This window comes from Gymnodraco acuticeps, unplaced genomic scaffold (assembly GCF_902827175.1).
Source record: "Gymnodraco acuticeps unplaced genomic scaffold, fGymAcu1.1, whole genome shotgun sequence".
NCBI classification, from domain to species: Eukaryota; Metazoa; Chordata; class Actinopteri; order Perciformes; family Bathydraconidae; genus Gymnodraco; species Gymnodraco acuticeps.
Window position 1 is genome coordinate 1,367,262 of NW_022989748.1, and position 24,554 is coordinate 1,391,815.

The 24,554-nt window shown below is 40.8% G+C and overlaps 1 protein-coding gene across 3 annotated transcripts in view; it reads right to left on the reverse strand.

Moving 5' to 3' along the window:
* Positions 1-460: 460 nt before the first annotated feature.
* Positions 461-24,554, reverse strand: part of LOC117552299 (serine/threonine-protein phosphatase 2B catalytic subunit alpha isoform) — a 77,338-nt gene continuing 53,244 nt past the window's right edge. The window contains exons 7-15 of one of the 3 annotated variants that reach the window (XM_034225689.1): positions 23,168-23,245; positions 21,829-21,923; positions 13,816-13,941; positions 12,164-12,235; positions 9,070-9,154; positions 8,372-8,469; positions 7,870-7,878; positions 5,836-5,865; positions 461-2,239 (exon numbers count right to left, since the gene is read on the reverse strand). In XM_034225689.1, coding sequence (XP_034081580.1) covers positions 2,031-2,239; positions 5,836-5,865; positions 7,870-7,878; positions 8,372-8,469; positions 9,070-9,154; positions 12,164-12,235; positions 13,816-13,941; positions 21,829-21,923; positions 23,168-23,245 — 802 coding nt within the window. In that variant the 3' untranslated portion in view covers positions 461-2,030. The remainder of the gene's footprint in view (positions 2,240-5,835; positions 5,866-7,869; positions 7,879-8,371; positions 8,470-9,069; positions 9,155-12,163; positions 12,236-13,815; positions 13,942-21,828; positions 21,924-23,167; positions 23,246-24,554) is intronic. The other 2 variants (XM_034225750.1, XM_034225806.1) reach the window with 2 other exon arrangements.

The following is a 24,554-nucleotide window of genomic DNA, read 5'->3' on the forward strand; positions in this document are numbered from 1 at the left end:
GAAGATGGGAGGTTTAATTTCCAACACAGCAGAGTTATTAAAGCATCGATATCAAATCTTGCCACATTTTGAACTTTGTCTGAAGGAGGAAGCCTGCAGATCTTGTGTACACAGGTATTATTGTGCACGCTTGGCTCAAGTCACTGAGGTTGATGAAGAGGAAACACCTTTGTTGCCAAACTGCCATGGAGCAGTTTCCCATCTGCACACCGGCCAAAATGCTTGAGAGGAAATGTAACAGCAAAACACGGAGACTCCTTCGCAGAACTCATAGTAGTGTGAGGATTCTAGCTCCATATACTGATTTTAAAGAACATTTCAGGTCTCTATACCTCTCTTGAACTCTGAAGTGATGATATAACATGTCTGTTAGCTACAGGTGTTTTCCTGTTCTCTCTTTTGGAAACAAACTATGATGTAGCTGAGTCACACACACATTCACACACACAGGAGAAGCGGGTTCATTTCAAGTTGAAATTCATGCACATTTTTATTGAACAGTTATATAAAATACTTTTCATAGTTGCAAGTGCATGCCTCATCTGCCAACAGTTTTGAAGTTAAATTACAAAAAGCAAGGCTTCATGTCGTGTAGTGAATTACTTGGGCACTTAAGCAGTTCTTAAAAAAGATCAAAGTTATTTATTTTTTTAGTTTCATCTTAAAGTATTGAGCAGTATCAAACCTGTAACTGATATACAAAGTAGAGTTCCAAATAATAATGGTAATAATAATAATCAAATTACACTTTCTGTGGCACATTTACAAAACAGAACAAAACTGATTTACCTGTTATATGACACAAACAGCTAATCATGCATTTTTGAGTTACACATGTAACCACACACCTCACAAGAATTGTCAAACATGCTTAATTGGACTGTGTGCACTTACAAGCGTAGGTTAAAAATATGATTTCTCATCCATCTTAGATAATTAAATGCTTCAATTACAAAAGAAGTTGAAGGCATAGAGCATCATGGTGTTAATTGAAAGTATGCAGGTATACGTTTCCAGTATATGTTCACTAAAGCGCAATATATCTCAAAACAGGCCTCCACAGCCAAGGTATTCAGATTTCCTTTGTTTGATTTTTATAAAACATGCATAGGCAGACACTTTAAGTTTATTGTATTTTCTTTTTTACACAATATAGGTTCTCTATTTTTACTTTGTTCGCAATACTTAAAAAGAGAAAAATGAACACTCAATTCCAGCAAGCCACGATAAATCTACCCCTCCCCCCTTCCAAAAGAGACAAACAAAATAAACATATTTGCAAATGATAGATAGGTAAATGTAAATTCCAGTTATGAAACTCAAGAAAATAGGTATTCATTACCGAGTTATTTAGCCATTATACAGAAAAATCAGGTCAAAGCACACACCAAAAGAACCTGAGGTAAGCATAATATGTACAAAACCATAAAATGTTCCAATATTTGGCATTTCGACAACATTGCAACATTCTTTTTAAGACTGCCTAATTAATTTCAGAGCTATTTTATAAGAGTAGCAAAAAAAAGTTATCAATAAATAGTCCTTATTTAGTTTGTACACCCTTATATGTTAAAAACACGATCTCATGTTCTGTCCTTTTTAGTGCTGTATTTTTGTAAACGTACAATAGTTAGTAAGAAGTTACACGGCTTTCTGTGTAAATGAGCAAAGGGTCTTTCAAGAAATAAAAGAAAATGATTCACCTTTAAGATCTGTTTCTCTCCGACTATCCGCAGGGGGGTGGAGGATCGCGCTCACTAAAGGCCTGAGCTTCAGAAATGTGACCCGGCAATAACTTAGCAGATTTTATTATGAACTAATATTTAGAAGGCATATCCAAAGACTAGAAAGTGAGATGGGCCCCCAGCGCGAGCCATAGATGCCTCCCCTCTCCACAATCCAACTCTCCCCCTTCTTTGCCCCTCCTGCGGTGGGGGCCGTGATGAGACTGGGGGCCGTGATGAGACTGGGGGCCGTGATGAGACTGGGGGCTGGGCGGCCCCTCTGGCCAAAGAGGCTCCGTGCTGCCTTCACTGGATGTTGCTGTCGCTGCTGGTGCTGCCCTTGGCGTCCGTGCCGTTAGTCTCCGAGGACAACGCCTTGTTGAGCGAGTTGAGGCTGGCGTCGGACGAGTTGAGGCTGGCGTCTCGCCGCGGCGGCATCCTCTCGTTGATGCGGTCCAGACCCTTGGCTTCTGCGAAGCTGGTGATCTTGTGCTGGGGCGAGAAGCCTTTGATGGCTGTTGAGATGCAAGAAACAAAAGGGGGAAATAGTGGCGAAATCAGGAGTGGTTTGAGAGGGCAGGGATGAAATGAGTAATAGAATGGGTCACACGCTCACATTCACCCACACATCACCAGATTTATCTTTGGTTTGGTCTCATGGAATTGTTGTAAATATTGAACTGAGAAAAGGGCAACACTCAGACGGCGTCTATCCAAGTTATCCATGAGAGATGAGTATGTGAAGGCATGTTAACAGTAATGGTACCTGCATCATGTGATCCCTAAAGAGCTTTCTTTAAAGGAATAGTTTGTCATTTTGGAAAATATGCTTATTTACTTTCTAAGGTCACGGATGATAATAATAAACAAAGTAAGCATACATTAGAAACGGTGAAATAGCCTGGCTCTGAAAATCAGCCTATTGGCTCTTTTAAATTACATTATTCAACACGTTCAATTATGTTTTTGTTATCTGTTCTGAAATCTATAATTATGTGGAATTACATTTGAGTGGTCGTTATTACGCTCTAAGCTTAGAAACTGTAGACCCAAAGCAAGCAAACAGATATGAGAGACGTACTGATCTCATTAAAAAAGCCTCTACCCAACAGAGGCATGGCAAATAAACTAAACAAAAATATCACTCACCTCTGCTCTGAATAATAGATATCAATGGCATTACTGCGAAGGGGAACAACTGAAGAAGTAGATCTGCTCTGCCTTAGTCGAGGTGGAAATGAGAAATAAAGCTTCCCGTCTTGGTTCAGACTACAGAGCCTCCGTGTTGTTGTAAACATGCAATTAATCAATTCACAAGTTGACTTTGACTGATCGTCTCGCGAAAGCTGAGAAAAATACACCCGTTTCTTGAAATGTATTACTTTTTCACCATGTAGCATTTGCTTTGTATGTTGAACTCTTAACAATAACATACATTCAAAAATAAATCTACCTTATCCCTCAGTTAGGAAGTAAACAAGCATATTTCTCTAAATGTCCACATATGTGTTTATGATGACACAAATCTGAACTATTCATTTGTCTGAACTAAACTGTGTTCAAATGTGTTTTTTATGAACAACAGCATATATCGTACAGCATATTACATAATCGTCACTTTGAATGTTTAGTCGTTAAATAACAGATAAACAATTAATAAAAAACACATTTTTGTGAAATGACAACACAATAACACATTATAAAGAGTTACAAAATGATAAACTGCACAGACGAAAGGATCAGATAATCCTTCTAAATCTAAAGAGGGTTCTACTGGAATCAGGGTCTACAGGTTTTCACCGTGCCATCAATCTGTGCTTCAATCTGAGAAAACTGGACCGTTTAATAATGGCAGCATATTCAAATAATATTTTAACTCGGGCACATTGCAGAACACCTGAGGACCCCAAACATCCAGATCACCCCGTCACGTCACAGATTAAAAAACGACAAAAGGGAAGAAGGAGAATGGTAAAGAAGAGACAAATAAATAACGAGGGAGGGGGAAAACAAATACTAGAGTGGAGCCCACCGAGACATTCACTTTCACAAAATAGAACCACGTTGAGACTGAGCTCACGTACAGAGACACTACAGAGGAACAGGGGTGCCAACACCTTGTTTGGTCTGCTGGAGCATGCAGCAATAACGTAAGGATTCACGGGAGTGTTTGAAGGCTGGGGGTCACGATGTGATTTAGCCTCAAGTTCAATAAAAAGTAGATTCAATTCAGAGTTAATAAACATCTGTCAACTCAACACCGATTCATTCATTTCAAATGGGATTCATATGGAGGCTCTGAGAGACAAGTGAGAACATACAGAGATCTAGGGATACATTTTCTAAATCGGATCAAAAATGTTTCTGGTTTAAGAAGAGGTGAAAAAAGTTGATTTAAAAAAAAAAAAGAGCAAGATCTTTTTTGTAAGCGCTTGTTGTTGTAATACTAATTTAAGCCACAAGAGGCTCACGTACACCAATACCACATATTTTAAATAGGACTAAAAGCAACTTGATAAGGAACAATATATGTACCTTGAGTTAAAAATGGATGGAAAAACTCCTGAAAGAAAACACAAATATTTCTTGTCCTATTTAGAACACGTTTACTTCAGCCTCTTGTGGCCAAAACAAGTATTACAACAACAAACTCAACCAAATGAACTTTCATTTGCTTAAACATAAGACTTTAAAAAAAGAAATACTTGTTCTTGACTGTCAAACAGAAGAGAAAACTATTTTGATCAGACTTAAAAAATTGAACACTAGATATGACTTTCTTACTTCCTCTTGATGGCTTCTGTAGATGTTCATTGCTACTCCAATAGTCAGCTTGATTGAGTTTCATCTAGCCAATTATAACTCTAAAAAGGGTTCAAATATTGTGACTTCCATCTTTCATAAAGGCGGGGCTCTAAATGGGGATAGCTACGATTGTAAAGATGACCCTTTACTAGAAAGAAGGGGTGGGCATAATTTTAGACGATACATTGGGGAGTGTGGGGAGGGGCATGATGGGTAGCGTAGTTGTGTTGCTGCATAGCACAGGTCAGACACAGGTTATTTGCAGCTCACAGGAAAGAAACACGACACAGCAGGGCCACAGAGGATCCACACGAGAGAGAAGCAGAGAAGTGTCTCGACTGTCCTCTGTGAGGCTAGAGAGGAAGTGCCGCACAATTCCAACGTAAATAGCAGCTGGCAGGCTACTATTTAGCGCACAGTTGAGGTTGTTCTTGCGCCAAATGCAATGTTAATAAAAATGCTTTTTGAGGGAGATTTACATTTGCATTTCAAAGCCTCCTGTGGAGCGTTTGTCTCTATTAATCCAGATTCAACTCGAAAAGAAACTAGTATTATTATATTAATACACCAGCAACAACAAGTCACAACTGCTTCAGTCGTCTCAAAGGGGAAACACATTTATAAACTTTCATAGCAAGACTTCACTGTATTGTGTGAGCAGAGCAGAGCAGGGGGAACACTATCTAATCACTCACTAAAGTATGGGAGTCATTTAAACACTTGTTTAATGTACCTCTCATCTCTGGCTAACAGCTTTGGATACAAGTGCAACTTTCCACCCAAATGTATCTACAAGATCTACCAAGCACTGTATGACTTATAGATATTGTCGTGGTCCAACGGGTGCCACTTGTATCTGTTAAAAGCTAATTATAAATGCCAGATTACGCATACTTACCTACATCTCTCTCATATGTCTTTTTAAAAGGTGCACATACTCAACTGCAACTACTGAATTGTCTTATAATCCTCCATTAAAGATGTATAAAGTTAAAATGTGTATAATGTTACTAGGACTTGAGAGTACTTGAGAATAACCTGAATGTTTTCATGCTTTGCGCTCACTCAATATCACAGTGTGACTTCAAAGTCTGTGCTATGAAATCCATTCCCCTTTAAAACATTGTGTGACCACAGGAGTTCCTAATGACGCACTTCTTTTTCTCTGTTAATACTATGCTACATTTTGTTAGCTCAAACACCCAACACACTCTATTCAAGCACCAGCGAGATGAATGAAAACCCAGCGGAGCCCCCTGTCTATTGCCATGAAAAGCAACAGAAGAGGGCGGCCGGACCCATTTACCTTCGTCAGCCTCAATAGCTTCAATAGTAGCTGAAGAGAAGAAGAGGGGGGTTGCAAAACGAATGGGAGAAGTGAGCAGAGGAGTTCATTTAGTCCTAGGAACAAGTCAATGAGCAGCAAAGACAGCCAATGCCGACAACAAAGGTTAATGTCATCTCCACATTTTGGGACAAAGGACACATGATGTTAGCAGAGAGGGGGGGGGGGGGGGGGTGAAGGAGAGGGGTTAGCTTAGCTTTTTTTAAATTATGGATTCCAGATCTGTAAAGGGAAGGTGTTTTCGGCTGTGAACAACCTCATGGAGAGGATCTTTGAGGTAATCAATGTGGTGATAGAACAAAATGAATACGGCAGGGACCAACATAGATAACAAATACGACACGTTAAAGCAGGAAATATATTAGTTCTTAACTTTTGCGCACATGGAGAAGGGAGGACGGATGGAAACAGGAAAAAGGTTTAGGTGCATGTGACTGTGACTGTGGGTTTTATGGCTGTGGTTTATTTGTTAATGTAAAATCGAAGCGCTGTAGACATGGACCAGCGTTACTGTTGTGTTGTGTGCAGCATGAAGCAGCATCTGGAACTGCAGGAGGAGCATCTTTTGATATGAAATATCAAAAATGCTGGCTTACTTTTGTGAAGTGCAAGGGAGGGGTGGGGGTAACCTTTGTGTTTCAACCACTTACCAATGTCATACTTTAGTTCATACAGTACAGCTGTGTAAATCATCTTTACACAGAGACACAGGGGTGAGGCAGGAGGTGACGGCTATACAGTACTGAAGACTACAGGACATACTACCATGGGGATGAGAGAGAATTACAGAAAGGCACGAGAGCTACAGACTGTAACAGAATGGTGATGGAGTCAACATTACAGTAGAAGCACACTGGTGTCTGCTTACAGGAGGGGAGCAATGTGATTCTACCAATGTTGCAGCAGGAATCTCTGAACAACACCCTGCCTTCACTGCGTTCTCTTTAGTGTCAGCTGCATCCAGAAACTCTACTTTCACTATCATGTAAGATAATCCTTACGACTCCTACTATACATTTGCATTGGGTATGCTTACATTTAGAGTAAGTGTATGAAACTATAGCTTTATTGTGTAATGTAAAACTAATGCAATAACAGTCTTGTTTTTTTGCCTCAATTAGTAAGGCTGACAGAGGAGAGCATCCCATCCTCCCTAATCTCTGAAATGCTGAGTTTCTTCTCAGAATATTAACATATAATAATAATATAATCAACACTGAAGCTTCCTGCACCTTCCAAAATCATGTGGTAGTCATATGTGTAATGCTATTTTCCTTCAAAGTGACACTATGTACATTTTGAAATAACAAATAGGATATTATTTCATGTTAGAAATGAAAGTTTGAACTTATAAGCAATAAAATGCGCTTGCTAAATTGCCTTAATTGAGTGGTTTTGCTGCTATAGCTTACGTGGGACCAGAAGCTTCTTCACTTAGCATAACTTGTGATTTGAGTGTATGCTACATTATATCCAAGTTTAAAACATTGAGCAAAAATAATCATACTTTAAAGTAAATTATTCTTAGAATGTAAAAACTACTCCATGTGATATTTCTGTTTCTCACAGAATCAAGGTATGTACTTGGTAATGTGCTAGCTGATGTGTGAGAACCTGTGAGAGGCGAGGGAAGTCGTCTGGATTTCTGCTTGGTTTTGTAAAGGAAAGGCAGACAGCCTTTCATTCACAGTTGCTTGTGTCAATTCCAATTCATCCTTTGAATCACAGAGAGTCCCGCGTCTGTCCCCGCGGAGCTCTGTTGAGATCCACCACTAAGCGCTCAAATTTGGACAATAAAGTGACCATTTCTGTCAGGAGTCCCAAGTCAATTTGAAGTGTTTGTAAAGGCGATTCCAGAAAGCCTTTACTTCCTGGCTGCAGCGGCATGTCAAACTCATTTAGGGAGTGTTTGGAATTCAACATAAGAGGGTGGACTGAACTCTAAACTTGTAATAATTAAATAACACAACAGAATACTTGCACAACCGATTATACCTGCGGTTTCTAGAAAGAAAGGAGAAAGAAAAAGATACAGGTAATATTTGAAATAAAACCAGTGGAATACAGAGAGAGACGAGGAGACAGGATATTAATGCGAAACATCAGGAGGGAGGCACATTAGAGAAGACAAAGGGGCAAAGGAAATCTGCTATACGTCTTTGGCATTGTTAGTGAAGAGCAATCTGTAGGAGCTATAACTGGATATTCTATCATTAAGAAGGCAAAAGCTACATTAAAGAAAGCTGTTATTGCTTAGATGTATTCAACTAAAACATGCAGTATAAAAACACTCAGCTGCCAATCACATTTAACTACACTTACAGATTTACTTTGAGGCAGCACATTTCAAACCATCACTAAGGGAAAAAGGAAGAGAATCCCTAAACACTGAGCTGGCACTTTATTCAGGGTATTGCTGCGTAAGGGGGTTTTATGTGTGTGAGAGTCTGTTGTGGGGGCAAGGCTGGGGGTCTCGGGTACTTGATGACAGTCTTACCATTCTGCAGCTTCTCCTTGCCTCCGGACAGAACTCCGCTGGGCAGCATGCCGGTCGGGGTCAGGCCCTTCAGCGTCAGCACGCTCTCACTCTCCTCTCTGCAAACACAGGAATACATTTACTACTGAAGGTATTACAGTATTTGATCTTTAAGACATTTTATTGATAATCCTTTGTAATGAAAGCTGATTAATTTCTCTCCAAAAATGCCAGACAATTTATGAAAAAAACACATTTAACTTGTGGATCAGGCTGAAAACACTATAAATATATATATCACTTTATAAAAAAACTGAAAATGTGTTTTGCCGAGTTATAAAAGCAGTGATATTGAAGGGAAAAAGTGAGGTTGCAAATCAAAACCAAAGGCTAAAAGACAAACTGATACTGAGAGCTGAAGGCAACTGCAGAGTGTGTTACTTTAACTCCAAAAAAACAGGATAATGACTAAATATGATAAAAAAGGATATTTAAAACAGGACTTAATAAAATAGCTGAAAAAATAAAACACAAGATAATTCTGTGGTTTCGTAAAAACAAACGACAGCTTTAATATTCAGTCGTTTGATCCATTTTTCACACAAAAATATTGATAGGCGCCGCTTTCAATATTAAATGAAGTCTCTTGTAATGGACTTGTATTGCATGTAAAGGCACAATGGTCGAACATACAGCATTTCTTTTTTATGTCTGCGTACCTGAGCACAGAGAACACTCGGGCCATCTTGCCGATGGCGCGGATCTTGTTGCGGATGACCTCCTTGCGGGCAGAAGCTGTGGCACCTGGAGGGGTCAGAGGTCACACGCAGTCAAACAAACTGTGACTCATGTATACTACACCACGTCCTGTGGAAGTGTAATAAAGACCTTGTTGTCTGGGTTTCCCATAACACTCAGTAAATGTGCTAAGATGGCGCCAGTCTTTCGGGGGATTAGTTTGATCCAGAGGTGCATCCGGCCAACACGATGCAAACACAGCGTGGTTATTACAGTTTGTATCTGTCCACACATCACAACAACCGAGTCACTCTCAGCACTCAGGGCACTCATGCTGCCTGTCGAGTGGTGTTCAACTGAAGTCCTGTTACCTCCTACGTGCTGTTCTCCCCAGGTGCTACTTGTACTTCTAAACCTTGTTACATCATGGTGTCCAAACGTGTCTGTTCAGCACATTGGATGAGAGCACTCTATATGGTTTTTCCTGTGCTGTGTTTTGTTTGCAGAGACCCAAACGGGAATGTTCCTGGACTGGAAAACTAAACGTTGTTTAATTAAAGAGACCTTTCTGCAGAATAACAGTTTGAAGGCCCCAGGGAGCTCGTTTGGAAAATGTATGAAGTATGAAGAATGGACATGAAGCTGATGTGTGGGGGGGGGGGGAAAGGAAAGAGCTGGCTGTCCTCTCCTCCTCTGTTGGATACTCCATTATTACCTACAATGTATTTCTCTACAGGACTGAACCCCTGTTTCAGTTATGCTTACTTTAATGTGTAAAGCTTGTAAATTACTTTAGCTAATGTGAACAATAGTGAAGAATAATCTTTTGCTTGTGTTCGGATATATGTGTGGCAGCTTATAAGGTTCATTGTCGGTGAAAAAAACATTTCAAAAAGTTGTATAGAGCCAGGAAAGAGAGCCAGAGAAAAACGTTTTATATAATATGAGATTAACGTGGTAATTTACAAGGAAATTAATGGAATATTCTTTGGGATTAAGGTAAGAAATGTATATCTAAAGTCAGTGAACTACATGGCTTCATTTGGCATGTTGGATTCACCTCATCTCTCAAGTTTTCTGTCTGTCTGTATTATTTTATAATCCTTAACCTATGCAATTTTACTTTCTTAAAGTTGACTACGTTAATCCCTAATTTTCTTAGCTTTTTCTTGGAATACTTTACCCTTCTCGGCTCTGTAATTTAGTTATTTTTTTAACTTGTAATGGTTCCTATCTGCATTGAAGGTCGCAGCTGAAGCATGTAACATTTCGGAGCCTTCTTTGTGGAAAGTAATGAAATAGAATAGATAAAATAGAAGATACATAAAAAGACTGAGTAGTAGCAGTAGAAGGAGCTTCAAACAGTGCCGTTAGTTGACAGACTTCTGAAACACAGAGCGCAAGCAGCGGACAAAGGTCGATCTACTTCTGCACACACCACTAATGTTTGTACCTTTTTTGGGGGTATATATTAGCTGTCCTTCTCATGAAACACCCCCAGAAGACAAGAGAAAGGACAGAGAGATCAGTGGATGGCTGCAGAATGAAAGGTGGCGGAGAGGGGCCAGGCGGCCAAATAAAGAAGGCAAGAAAAGCACAACAAGTGAAAAGAAAAGAGATGCCTTGAACACAAAACTCTGGAGAACATAAAAGAGAAATTAGATGACCAAATAAATGACAACATCACAGCATGAGAGAAAGAAAGAGAAAGGAGGAGAATGCAAAGTAAATATGTGAGATAAACAGCAGTGCAATGAGAGGATCATACAGGCACAGAAAACAAGTTGATGAGTGAGAAAGGTAAAGGAACAATCCGGATGTCAACAGAGTGAAAATAAATGAGTTGAAATGGCTGCAAAATTGAAAAAGAGGTGAGCTTAAAGGTAGGTAGGTAAGAATGGAGAAACCGGCTCGAGTGCGCTAGAATTTGAAAGTACACAACAGGAAGAAATCTGCCCCTACCTTCAGACTTCCTTACAGAGCCCCTCCTCCAACACACACGAACGCACACATGACCAATGAGGGCACGAGATAAGTTTGTGCACAGATGGAAGGCTGACAGGCAGGTAGGCCATCCAGTTACTTCAGCCGGGCCGGCTCAGATGATTGGTCGTGCTTTTTACAGTACTACGGCTTCCACAGATGACATTTTTTATGGATTTTTTGTCAAAGCATTTAAGATATTCATTGCTATCGGGATGTTAAGAGCATTCCATGGAATATAACAAAAAGTGTTTCTGAAGTGAATTACCTACCACACCTTTAAGAAGACACAGAGAGGGAAATGTGAAAATAAAGTGCATCAAACAGGATGATTACATGTTTAAAGGACGGCTAATTATTTGTATCATTCGTTTTTTTCATGAAATTATGCTGAAAAAACCTTAAATCAGAATGAGCAAAAAAAGGAACAAATGTTATTTTTCTAATGCACAGATTTGTTGACACTCCTCGTCTAGGTGGTGTTTATACAGATTGCATCAGTCAACACAAAGTGCGTAAGAGAGAGGGGTGGGGGGGCGCTGCAAAGATCGTTTCCTGTTTGCCAGAGAGCGGCAGGCAGAAGGAATCTGGTCATCTCATTGTAGATAAGCAGTGACCAGGGATCAAACAGATCATTACTATATGACGATAAGAAGCCTGAACTGTGTGTGACTGACTGTTCTGTGTGAACCCTAGAGGACGTGCACCCCAGAGTGATTTCCTGTAGTATAACAATCGCCGCTAACGGTTGCAATTATGGCATTTTAAAGGAATATTTCACCCACAGTAAGACCGTCTGTATACTGACAGTTTCTAAGTCATCGCTTAGTATCTGAATAAGTATTTCCAGTGGCTAAACCCAATTCAGGAATGGTTTATTGAGTTTAATGAGACAAATAGATCCTCGATAGTCTCTCTGTGTGTTAAAATATGTATATATATATGAAACTAAATGATCTGAAAGTAGGGTGGAGCAGCCATGGGTTATGCAAAAAACACAAGGAATGTGTCTGTGTGTGTGTGTTGTTCTGTTTAGCAGAGGCCTCCCTCTTGTGGCTATAAGAGGAACTGCAGTGAGAGCAGAGTGCTCACCGTCCAGCTCCTCGTCAGTCGTCAGCTCGTCATTGGAGCAGATGCTCAACACGTTCACCAACATCTCAGTCACTGCGAGGAAATAGGAAGAACATATTTTACAACATGGCACCCGTTTTACTTTTTGTAGTTTTATTGTCCTTTTCAAAGTGTCACAGTTTGGTCAACAATTACAATATTCCAACATTCATTTTTTTATTCTAGCACCATTCTAGTTAAGTCCAGGGTATGTATGTGTGCTGTGTATGTGATTATTTATCTCCACGTGGCTTCACTTCTGGCCGCAGTGACAAGGCATTCAAAGCAGTACACACACTTGGCCAGATATCTTTCATTCCTGTTCTGGAAGATATTTGTTCCCATGTGTCCATTTTTGCCAACTCTTGTTTACCGTTCCCAAAAAGAGGACTTGGTTCTTCCAGTTTCTCCTTATAATTTCCAAAACATCATACTGGTCTGATTAAAGTCTACTGATTCTTTAATCATTTGTGGATCAATGAATACATAACATGTCATGGCAGAGTTTAAAGTCTAATGCTTTAGCCAATAGTGCTGTATCACTACATCATGGGACATTCAGGGCACCCTTTTTTAACATACCACCTCACGAGTAACCTTTAAATATTTCCATGCAGTCCACCTGGTGCAGTTAGTGTCATATGGAGCTAGTTAGACAGACAGTGATTCCCTGAGTGACCTTCCACACCAGAGGTCGCGTTAACCGAATATTTTCCCTCTATGACGGATCTTTTTTAACAATGACGGAAAAATCTGAAAGCAGTCCATCATTTTGACAGATTAGAACTAACTCGGAACAGCGCCAAAGGTTCCCCGCAGCGAGGCTCCGGTGTTATGCCGTGTTATGCATGCCCGCCAAAAAGGAAATGATACCGTTTCCAAACCTAACTGTGCCGTACAAATCATTGAAATGTCTGTGAGTTTTGGCTTTACGCTGTGCACGCTCCCGAGGTGGGCATGCATAACACGGCGCACCCCCCCCCCCCCGTTGACAGTTCACGAACATGCCCCCCCCCCCCCTCGTCAGAGTTGTGTAAAGGCTGACGGGTAATTCTGAAATTTTACGATCCTGTCCGTCAAAATGACGGGTAGCGAAAAAAGTCTAGCGCAGCCTCTGCTCCACACACACAGTGAGTAATGTCCATCAGTGACCTTCACATTGCTGAAAGAAGCCCTTTGAGGAAGGGTCACACCCAAAATAAGCTTCCTGCAGTGACTCATGGTTTTGTGATTCACAGATGTGTCACAGGCATGAACCAAATGCCTGGAAACAACCTCCAGGGCAGAGAGGGAACGCAAAGGTCCTTTTAAATGTTTTTAAAAGTCAACTGTTAATTTTGAAAGTAGATCAAATAAATGTCATACTTTATTTAAATGCGTTTTTAAGTTCAAGAAAGAGTTGAATAAATGCATGATGTTTCTAACACTCACTGTTAAATTATGGTGATGCTGTTATTGACCATTAATCTTACAAAAATAATAATAATGCGTGTTTTCCTGTTTTCAAGCACTCATGCCTAGTTGCTGATTAGTGCTGTATACTGCCTTTAATAGTGTTATGAGTGTGTGTGTGTGTGTGTGTGTGTGTGTGTGTGTGTGTGTGTGTGTGTGTGTGTGTGTGTGTGTTTGCTCACCCTTCTCCCCGACGAAGGGCAGGGACCAGGTGAAGACGTCCATGAAGTTGGGCAGCCAGTAGGGGTGGGGGGAACAGTTGAACTGTCGGATGTTCATCACGTTGTTCTCGTACTTCAGCACCGCCGCTGGAGAGGAGAGAAGACGAAGAAGGTGTTAAAATGTGTCCAAATCTGTGCGGTTATATCATTTTCTACTGTCACTGGACTCACACGATGAATAACAAACCGATATCAACTCAAATAAACTACTAACATTACGTGTTGAAATTCATGGCACCTCTCTTTTCTTCTTCTAAAGTCAGACTCATCTGAAATCAATACTCAACCGAGAGAGAAAGCATCAGATCTGATTGAGGTTAAGGTCCATTAACAGCTTCCATCATGTTTCTAACCACCACTCAAAAAACACTTTGTGGTCTCAGAAGCTTCACACACCGAGGTTCATATCTGTCTGTCGCTGCAGCATGTCACTAGCTAGAGAGAGGTACCCACAAAGTATTCAGACTAAAGAACCAAGAAACAAGGGGAAGTGGTCGGAAATATCACCAGACCATTATGAACATTAAACGGTAATATCCAAACAAGGGTAGATGGATTGTTTTGTAAGCAGATTTTGACACAGAAGAAGAAACATTATTATTTACTACTTTAACTCGAAAGGTACTCGGGGATCACACAGCTCCACCACGTCTGTTTCGAATAGCGTAAAATAATGTATTTGCAACGTGTCCCCCGTTATGTAATGTGTTCTTCCCTGGCCAATGCTACACACTTCCGCCATGTTTCATGAACTGGGCAAGTATTATCTTTTTTAATTATTAAAAAAAAACGTATTTTCATCATCGATTATTCTGCTGATCATTTTTACGATAATAAATCATTGTTTAGTCTATGAAAAGTAAAAAAAAGCCCATCATAACTATATCAAAAACATCAAAACATTTATTGTTGTTGTTCAAAAGAAAAGCACGGTCACTTCAAACTATACATTTGACCAGAAAATATATGTCAAAGAAAAGCAGGAAATCCTCTTGATTGAGAGGCTGGAAATCTGCAATCTTTTGGACTTAACGTTTCATCTGTAATATTTAATAAAACTATTAACACTTGTGTTTGAATGTGAAAAGTTCTTGGCCGTTTCTGCTGTTTACCTCCTCTGGTTAATGATTCATTAGCTGCAGGTGCTGTGCAGAAAACCAAAATCACAATTTGATACACAGCTCCGTTTGGCTCAAAAACAATTGAGAAAAGTGAAAAGTGGCCAAAACGCTGTCATCAACACCCAGACTGGCCTGAAGCCTGGAGGAAACTCAATCTTTCAGACGCTGTCAGTCAACCTCTGGGTGATGACAGTGAATAAAAGGATCTGATAAAAGTACCTACTGGAACATTTTCAGGTGATGTATTACCATCAGCGTGTGTCAATCTCTCCCTCTCTCATTTCCTATGCAGAATTATAAACTAAAAATGTAAATTGAGGGTTAAAAACTGCAGCAGCATCAAAATGAAGGGAACCAGGGTAAACAAAAACAAAAACTAAAATCAATCCCCTTTCACTCGCTCGGGAGCATTTCCTCTCGTATCGATTACGGGCCCCCAGTTGCTGATGCATGTCTGTCATTCACAGGATTGGATGCATGAATAACATCACAGAAACACATGGCTCAGCGTTTAGGATCTATAGGCCGAGCACTTTTCATTAGTTAACAGAAAAGCGTCAATTTCAAGAGATGGAGAGAGGAGCCATAGGCGGCAGGCTATGCTAATGATCCAAGAGACTATATATGATGATCACTTTCTAATGTGACATGGAGCTGTGATATGCAACCGCTTACCCCTAGTAATGTGTTCCTTCTTATGGTGCTACAAATATATATATGTCAAAACCTATGTGCTGCAACATAATTAAGTATTGATATAATTAAGATAGCTTTTTGGAAATATGCATTCTTGCCGAGTTAGAAGAGAAGATCATTCATCTTTTCATTTAATTCTCATTAAGTATAGATCATGTCATTTAAAACCACTACTTTAAAACATATGATCTTGTTTTAATTTGAGTTATTTTTTATTCAGAATCATGTTAATTGCCAAGTAAAGGGAATTAGATTTGGTGTGTTGGTGCATAAACAAAAAACATGAATATAAAAAAGAAACCACTTAGAAGAAAAACATCGATGAAAGGCGCTTTAAATTAGGAAATATGTACAATGTCACTGTTTAAAAATAAAGACTTGGGCAGGAATGTGCAAACTAAAAAGAATCCCATTAGAACAATTAAATAATGCTAGAATCATTAAAAACAAAAAATTATTCAAGCAGTTATATTAATGATGTAACAGTGGAGAGTGGGTGTTGTTAGGTTGGTGCTCACAGTCAAAAAAACATTATCTGTGCGATTAATTTCAGCCTGCTGACAGTATGCATATCAAGTATGTGTCTTTGTGCAGTATTATCAGTTTATTTAACCGTCACCCTATCAGAATCACATGGTCCCTCCCTGTGCCTCGCCCCAACACGGACCCTGGTGTGCCCCGCGTGACCTCTCCCATGATTAAGGCACGGTGTGAACGTGGGTGTTGAGAAACACATGAGTCCCCCGATATAAATATATCCCTGCTGCATATAGACGACTGTCTGCTGGCCCAGTTCTGGGGAAAGCGGACACCGCGGCTGGGTCAACACGGGGGACTTTCCCGTCACGGCCCCTCTTCGCTCGGGAATAGCAAGTCATCAAACCTGGCATCCCGAGCAGCTAGTACCTCGCTCGACACACAAATGGGGTCAGAAAACATCCTCGGCTCGGCAGAGGTTTGCCTCAGTGTGTGTGTGTCAGTGTGTGTGTGTCTGTGTGTGTGTGTGTGTAGAATCAATGAGGCATGCTAATGCATATAGTGCAGTAACTATGCAATCAAAGTGGTCCCTGTGGTACTGCAAAGCATTATATTCCCCTGCAGCCATGTTTTTATATCTCACACACACCCTCCAAAATACATCTCCTACAGGTGAACATCTAATACTTCTACTAAATGAAAAGTAGTAATACAACAGTTTAGAAATACTGTCACAATGTCCTGCATTCAAAGTGTCATTAAAGTAAAAGTACTCATTCTGCACAACGGCCAATTTCAGGACCATATATGTGATATTAGTGAATTATAATTATTGATGTATAACCGAGTTTATCCCCTTAATGTTTCAGCTTGCAGTTGTTATTTGAAATTATTTTCATATTTAATTGTTTACAACATAGAGTCCTACTGCTGTGTATCTTGTGTATTTCACCAAGGGAAGGTTTTACCTTAATCTAATTACATGATCAATTATTTGATTTTTGTTTTGCTTTTTTACAGTTAAGAGTACAATATTTAGTAGTAGATTAGCAGACAATGGAGATACTCAGGTAAAGTACAAATGCCTCAAAATTACTCTTAAATAAAAGCTCTTAAAGTGACTAAGTTACTATCCACTAAACATCCAAAAACTATGTATTTTTGTAATGTTATTATCAAGTCCAATAAGATCAGCGTTGTATTTCTCTGACATACTCCCCTCAGACGAGGCAGTGGGTGTTTGTGCGTGTGTGTTGGCGTGCATGAAAGCAGTCGTACGCGTGGGCAGGCGTTGCATAAACATCACATTCTGCATAAACATTGGTCCAGGCACTTGATTGAAAGCAGCGATGGAAGCCTGGAGGGAAAAAAGCAGAGCGGGGGAGAAGGTCAGCTCCCCCGTCGTACCTCGTTCACACCGGATTCCCTTTAAAGGAACACACACCCGAATAAACAAAACATGTTGGTCCAGCTCTAGATGCAACATGCAGATTGAAGTAACAAAAGCATCACATTGCTGCATCCCTATTATCAAAACATGCTGTAGTACAAATTCACTATAATATGCAAAGTGATATTTCTTGCAGCAGGAGGGCAGAAGTACTCGGATGTATTACTCAAGTACAGGTAGCAATGCTTACTTGTAAAGATACTCTGTTACAAGTAGAAAGAGTTGTGCATTTTACTTAAACGTACAAAAGAGTACTTTATTACATTCCACCACTGGTGTAATCTGACACATCATGGCGGCCACTAGGTGTCTCTGCTGCTCCTGTGTTGCGTTCAGGGTAGCTGAGGCCAGGCCTGCTGCCACGGTAACACAGATACTGCGAGGCGACGCCCGCTCATTCATTATTCATGAGGGAGTGCCTTGAGTCGGTTTCCCCGGTAACAGCTGTTCAATCTGCTTTGAGAGGAGGGGGAGATTCCCCGCGTCCTGCCCTGACGCTTCCTGCTGACGGCAGATCTGTCTGAGGCCTCGGTATCAGGTTCCTCTGGATTAGTATTCCAGGCCGGCCCTTTAGACCTCATTGCTCCATTACACTTAGTGCTACTTACATTTGATGAGGGGATGGTAGGGACTGAATGTAGTTCAGTTGTACAATTCATTTCAGTTAATAGATCAATGAGAGCATTTGCAGTAGCCCGGGACACTGCAGCTCCAATGTGCACACAGGGAAAGAGTTAGGACAAATACCATGATAACAGGTTGTTTTTAGAATTGAATTATTTTGGTTCTAGAGTAAAAATAATAGTTACTGATGGTCTACTTACTGGCTTTATTCACAGCTTTGAATAGCCTTTCACGCTTTTAATCAATGGATGAAGGAAGCTTTTAATTCAAGAGATATTTAAACATACAAGAATCAAGGTGGGTTGAAAACAAATCTGAATTCAAGGTCGTCAAAATGGCTTTTTCCGGAGCTCATGGTCCTCTTATCTTCGTCCTTGTTATGTTTTGTAAATCAAAGGATGGCTAATTATTTGAGGGACTGTGGAGCTTTTAATGGTCCTACTTAATTGTCCAGACAATAGTTTTTTATATCGTATTGCAACCCCTAATGGATATTGCTCAATACCGTATTTTAGTAAGTTTTCCTACATAAAAGTATTAGTAATAATGGCAACAATGTTTCAAATAAATAAGCTCAATCGGAATGAAAAAGAATAAAAACCTAACCGATTGATCATGTAATAAACTGTAAGGGGGTTTAAATCCCAGTTGGTAAGAAACAACAACATTTCTCTTATTTGAAGCAGCCTGAAAAGTTTGGTAACTGAACCTTGTTTACAGGAAACTGAAGGGAAGCCCGGTGATAACAGATGGAAAGGCATCTGCAGTATGGGACACTCTTCTGGCTGGCACTCGTGACGAGGGGGAAAACTGAATTCCCCGCTGCGCTGGCGTCATCATGGCCCGCTCTCACATCCTGATATTTATTCCAGTGGCAGGGCCAGGAGCCAATCATACCACTCCATTTCCTTTCTCATCAAAACACCCTGATTATCTCGACTACCTACAGATCAACACATGACCACAGGCAGGAAAGAGACAAAAGGTCAAGTGATGTCTGGACCCCTTGTCTTTGCAGCAGCACATTTATCTTCTTTTAAAATGCCCCATAATGCTGATTAAAGGTAAAAGGTTAGCCCTGAAGCTAGCGACAACTCCACCTGAAGCTAACTCAAGTTGGACCAGCTATTCTCACTACATGATAACAATGACAAATGTAACATTTGTGATATTGGGCTATATAAATAAACATTGATTGATTGATTGATTGATGATAAGCGGCTCCTTCTGATCCGGACAGGCCTAGAAAGGGTTAACAGGTGTGAGATGGATCTAACCCAACCAATCCTTTATTGTCTGTGGGTTGTAATAAAAACATTAGCAGTATTTCAGCTTTTATCCTGTCCACTGTAAGCACTATAACCATTAGGATTCAGTTGTTGGCTTTTTGTGTCCAGACGGTAATGATGCAGCAGAAAACATTCCATTAATACACAACTGCAAGCAATCTCCAAAGTGTGCGACTGCCAGCTCCAGCTCCAGCTCCACCCCCCCCCTCTCCATCCTTCTCTCCACACTGCAGTCACTTCAGGACTCAAACAGTAAAAACTGCTAAATCACTGCCGCTGTGTTTTCCTTTAACGGCTCAGGAGGGGCAGTGAGCGGGGGTGCAGCTGTGACGGACAGCCGGTCAGCCCCTGACCCTTAATGCAAATCCAACAGTTTGATAAGAAAGGAGGGATATTTGTCAACCCTTTCTCTTTATACAGCCCTGAGCATCAGTCATGTGTTGATCATACTGACTCAGCGACAAGTTCAATTTACGTCTGCCTGTCTGTGGTGCCTCGTACATATCCTGCACCTCCTCCACTCTGACACCCCCCCCTCAGGTCTCATTGGTTAATCTGGCCAACTCCCAGCGCTCTATTGATGGGACCCTGCTGATGCCTCCTCCCTCCTCTTTAAGATTGATGTTGCAACTCGATTGGCCATCAATCACGGGACATGCTCAGTGGGCTCCCGGCCCCGGCATGAAGCTAAGAGCAGACCAATTCATTACAGAGCTCTGCTTCCACCAGTGAACCCCACCCACATGACTGATTAGAAGAGCATCAACAGGACTGATAGCCGTGCCTGTTCCAGGGAATTGTGCAACTGTGGGTGGAAAATACATCAAACAGATGATTGATAAAGTGAATTGGGAACCGAGTAATTAGATAACCACAACTTGTTGAAGTTTGAGGGGATTTAACACAAAATACTTTGGCAAGAGGAATGTTTATTTGCTTTGCAGTTGGTATTTTTTTCTCAGCTTGTCTGTTAAGCCAAAGATCTTGCTGCTTTCTGACAAGAGAAAAGTGAGTCTCGTTTTCAGACAGACAGTGAAGGATGGGACGAATAAAGAACATGTAGTCCTGCCAGGTAAGACGTATCGGTGTGCGTAAATGAAGTCACTTCTGAAAACAAACACGGAGTAATCTTTTTCTTTCTGATAACCACTCTTGCTCTGGGAGGCAAGTGAAGGTCAGCCAGTTGCAGTAACAGTGTGCAGGCCAAATCATTTCAGATACTCCGACTGTTCCATATTGAGCTCGAGAGGTGCAAATCATTTGCCAGGCAATTGGCTGCCAAAAGTAAAAAAGCGCTTGACATCACTTTGTTTGTTTGTTTTGTGTTGACTGTGGGCCCTCGGAAGATGAGTTGGCATGGAACAAATGGGGTCCTAATAATACACCAGATTCCAGATGGGCAAACTGCCACGCTGTTTCTTGACTCTCCTTATTGGACAGGGAAGCATGCACGCAGGGGAAAGAGTAAACTAATGCAACCTAATCTCAGCTCAAGAAACACACCTGCAAATGGGCCAGCCGCAAACAGAACGGTAACACACTGCACTCACAGCAGCACTGCAGTATAAAGCTCTGTTACAGCGTTTTATCACAAGAGCAATTGCAACACGGCGTGCACCATCACCATCACTCTTTCTCTCCCATTTCCATTTCCTGTGGTTTGCCCACCACCGCCTCCGTCCAAAACATGCCCCCACAGCCAAAGCATATACTGTCTGTTCTCCGGGGAAAAGTGCTGACTCACAGCACAAAGGCAAGCCTATCTTGCTGCGTGGGCACCGAAGCACAGCGCAGGACGCCACCAGGAGCCAAGTCAACCGGCACCGGGCCATTTCATTCTGCCCAGCTCCATCACTGCAGTGACCTGGCCAAAATCACTGCAGCAGTGTCGAGATGTATCGCTGAACAAGTACAATACAGTGACCCAAATGTTGTGTACAATGGAAATGAGGTTATGGTTGACCAACAGCTGTAAACACTGCAGAATGTAACCTTGTGGAGACATTTTAAATACCATACAGGATTCAATGTAAACTGAAGTGGAGATGTATAGCATTTTTATAAACTCTAAAAAGGCTGCACTATTTGGAAAAAATAGCTAAATGCAATTTTGACTGATATTGCATTAGTGATATGATTTGTGTTATGATAAAGAAAACGAAAAATTGTGATTTAGGGATCAAGCATTTCTAAAAACTCACTTCTCTTCACACTCCAACAGCATTCTCCAACCTGTGCGTGAATGGTAGCCTGAGGTAACTTGTTGTGGTATTCATGTTATGAACCACTAAAAGATTGATAGACTCCTTCTCCTTACCTTTGTTGTTGTAGACATCTAGGTAGTTGGGTGCGGAGAAGATGGTGATAAGGGACGGGAAGCCAGTGGTCTGACTCTTTCTGTACATGCGATATCTGGTAAAGAGGAGAGGTGAGTATTAGCAAACATTAAACATTTACTCCTGGATTCCCATTGGTGCTCAACCCTCGGGATATGATTAGCAAATATGTCATTGTGTGTTTTTCTTGATGCATCAGCCAGGGGGGCAGCTTGGCATCGCCTCAGGAGAGTAAATCTCTGAGTTACAGGTTAAACATGCGCTTAAACTCAGCATTCAAACTCTGATCGGCCCTGCTGTGTCCAAATATACCATGCTGTGAATTTGGAATGGGTCAGAGCCTTTAGGTAAACTGTCCAGACTTGGATGATTTGTTTGCTGCACCACACCTTCCTTCTATTTATAAGGATTTTAGAAAAGATGCAGAGAAAACCTAGTCTGGGGGCAGCAATCTCACCTGAGACCATGTCCCATGTGACCAATGCTCTGGGAGGGCAACTGTAAACAACCTCGCTTAGAGGGAGATCAGCGACATCTCCACCATCCTCCGTTCCAGGACGAACCGTGATGAATAACAGACGAGCAGCCTGGTGGTGGTTGATTTTGATAGTAAAGTTTTTACATATGTACTGCAATCATGAACATATCTAGACCTGATCCACCAGATAATGTCCCAAGTTCATATTAAAGGAGCCCTATTATGCTTTTTTCCATTTCCTATAGTGTGTTATATAAGTTTTTGTGCATGTCAATCCAGAGGGAGAAAGGAAACGCCTTCATTGTTTTGCGCGAGTGTAACATAATGAAATCACTATGTAACATTCACACTTCTATTGGCTAGTGCTCAAACATCGTATGTGATAGGCATCTCTACGTTGTCGACCAATCTCAACAGAGCCGGCCCAACTAACCAATCAGAGCAGACTGGGCTCTGGTTTCAGACAGAGGGTGAAAAGAGGTGCTGCAGGACAAGCAGAATGAGAAAAAAGAGCTTTTTTGAACAGTAGAGGCAGAAAAACAAACCTGAAAATTCCCATATGCCCTCTTTAAAAACTGGCTATATAGTGACATAACTTCACAATCAAACTTTTTAAACCTTACTCACTAAAAAGGTTTGCATGAATCATTGTCTTCATATCACATATGGCCGACTAACCCCTAATGCTAGATACATTTTAATGACTTGGATCAAGTCGACTTCTCTCAAAGTTCACACTGCAGTGAAGCGGCTCTCCAGACAGGTGCGAGCAAACACACAGCGCGCCGGGGAAGCTTCTGGCTTAATACCCTGTTCTGGGAGCAGACAGAATACAAACTCACCCAGCATCCTGCGCTTCATGGGCCCGGATGACGGATAATAAGTTATTGTGTTGTAGAAAGTCACAGACTGCAGGGTAGCTGTAGAATAAAAAGGGAGAAACATTTAGGTGTACTCATGCATCAAGAGAAATCCCAGCAAGATCAAGAAGAAACATCAATAGAAATAACTAAATAAGTCATGGGTTTTATGGATTGTGTTCAGAGACACAGTAAATATCCAACACATGGTTCAGGCTAAATGTAATGTAAACCATCTGTGGCTGTTACCTTGAACGCCTGGCTCTTAGTGAAGGCTTTGTATCAATTTTAAACTTGAAATTTAAAACAGATCTTAAAAGATGTTGCCAGCAAAGTTACGGTGACTCATATCTTCAATAATGTGCTTTTAACCAAGCCTTCATACTGAAAGAGGAGTAGGTGTGATGCTTCTCGGATTTTACTTGAGAATACAATTCAAAAAATGATAAGAGTGACACATCATCCTGAGCAGACTGTTTCTTCAAGTAATAAGGCGATCACTGGGGAGTGTTAAAGCACATTTTAAACTCATGCTTTTCTTTTCAGTCTGCGAGCAGAGAGACTTCAAATCTCTCTGCCAAATATCAAACTGCAATATGGTTTCAGATGTTTCGTCAAATTCAAGGGCATTTATTAAGTAATATCTCCTGATCCGAAGACAAGTCACGATTAAATCGGCATCACCACAAGACTTCTTTTGGAGTGTCTGGGAACAAACGTGATTAAAACCTCAGCGGGTCCAGGGTTTTTGGATCGTGGGATGCTGTGTAATGAACGGAGTGAGTGACAGCTCAAAATGAATGACTGACACCTTTGCATCACATCTGCAACACTTAGTGAGTGTGGGAGGATTTCTTTAGCGACAATAATGGGGGCTAACACTCTAGTTGTTTTTGCGTTTTCATCTCACGATTTCTAACTGAATAAAATAAAAGTCACCGTGTAGCTTTGACAGAAATAGGGATCACATTCTAGGGGACCTCCATTACAATGTGTCATTTTACCAAGGGTTCTGAAAGATTGAATTCTCATCCTTTACATTGTTTTTTACTCCTCTTCATAGCCGTTTAAAAGAGCTCTCAAATCAATCTTCTGACCAACCAACTATTTCCTTATAGACTGACTATTTATCAACTAATGCTATTATGGCTATTATGATTATCGCTTCTTTTGTTTTGGTCATATTTGTGTTCATTGCCTTCTTAGTTGAAACGATATCCCATGTGTGTATGCCCCTAATCTGTTACTGATGATGTTTGTGTATACTTGCACTTATTATGAAGTGTTTTGCTTCCTCGATGTTTAGATGTGTGAGACTGTTTTAGCAATATCATTTGTATAATGGATGCATTTCTTGTTGTAGAACTTA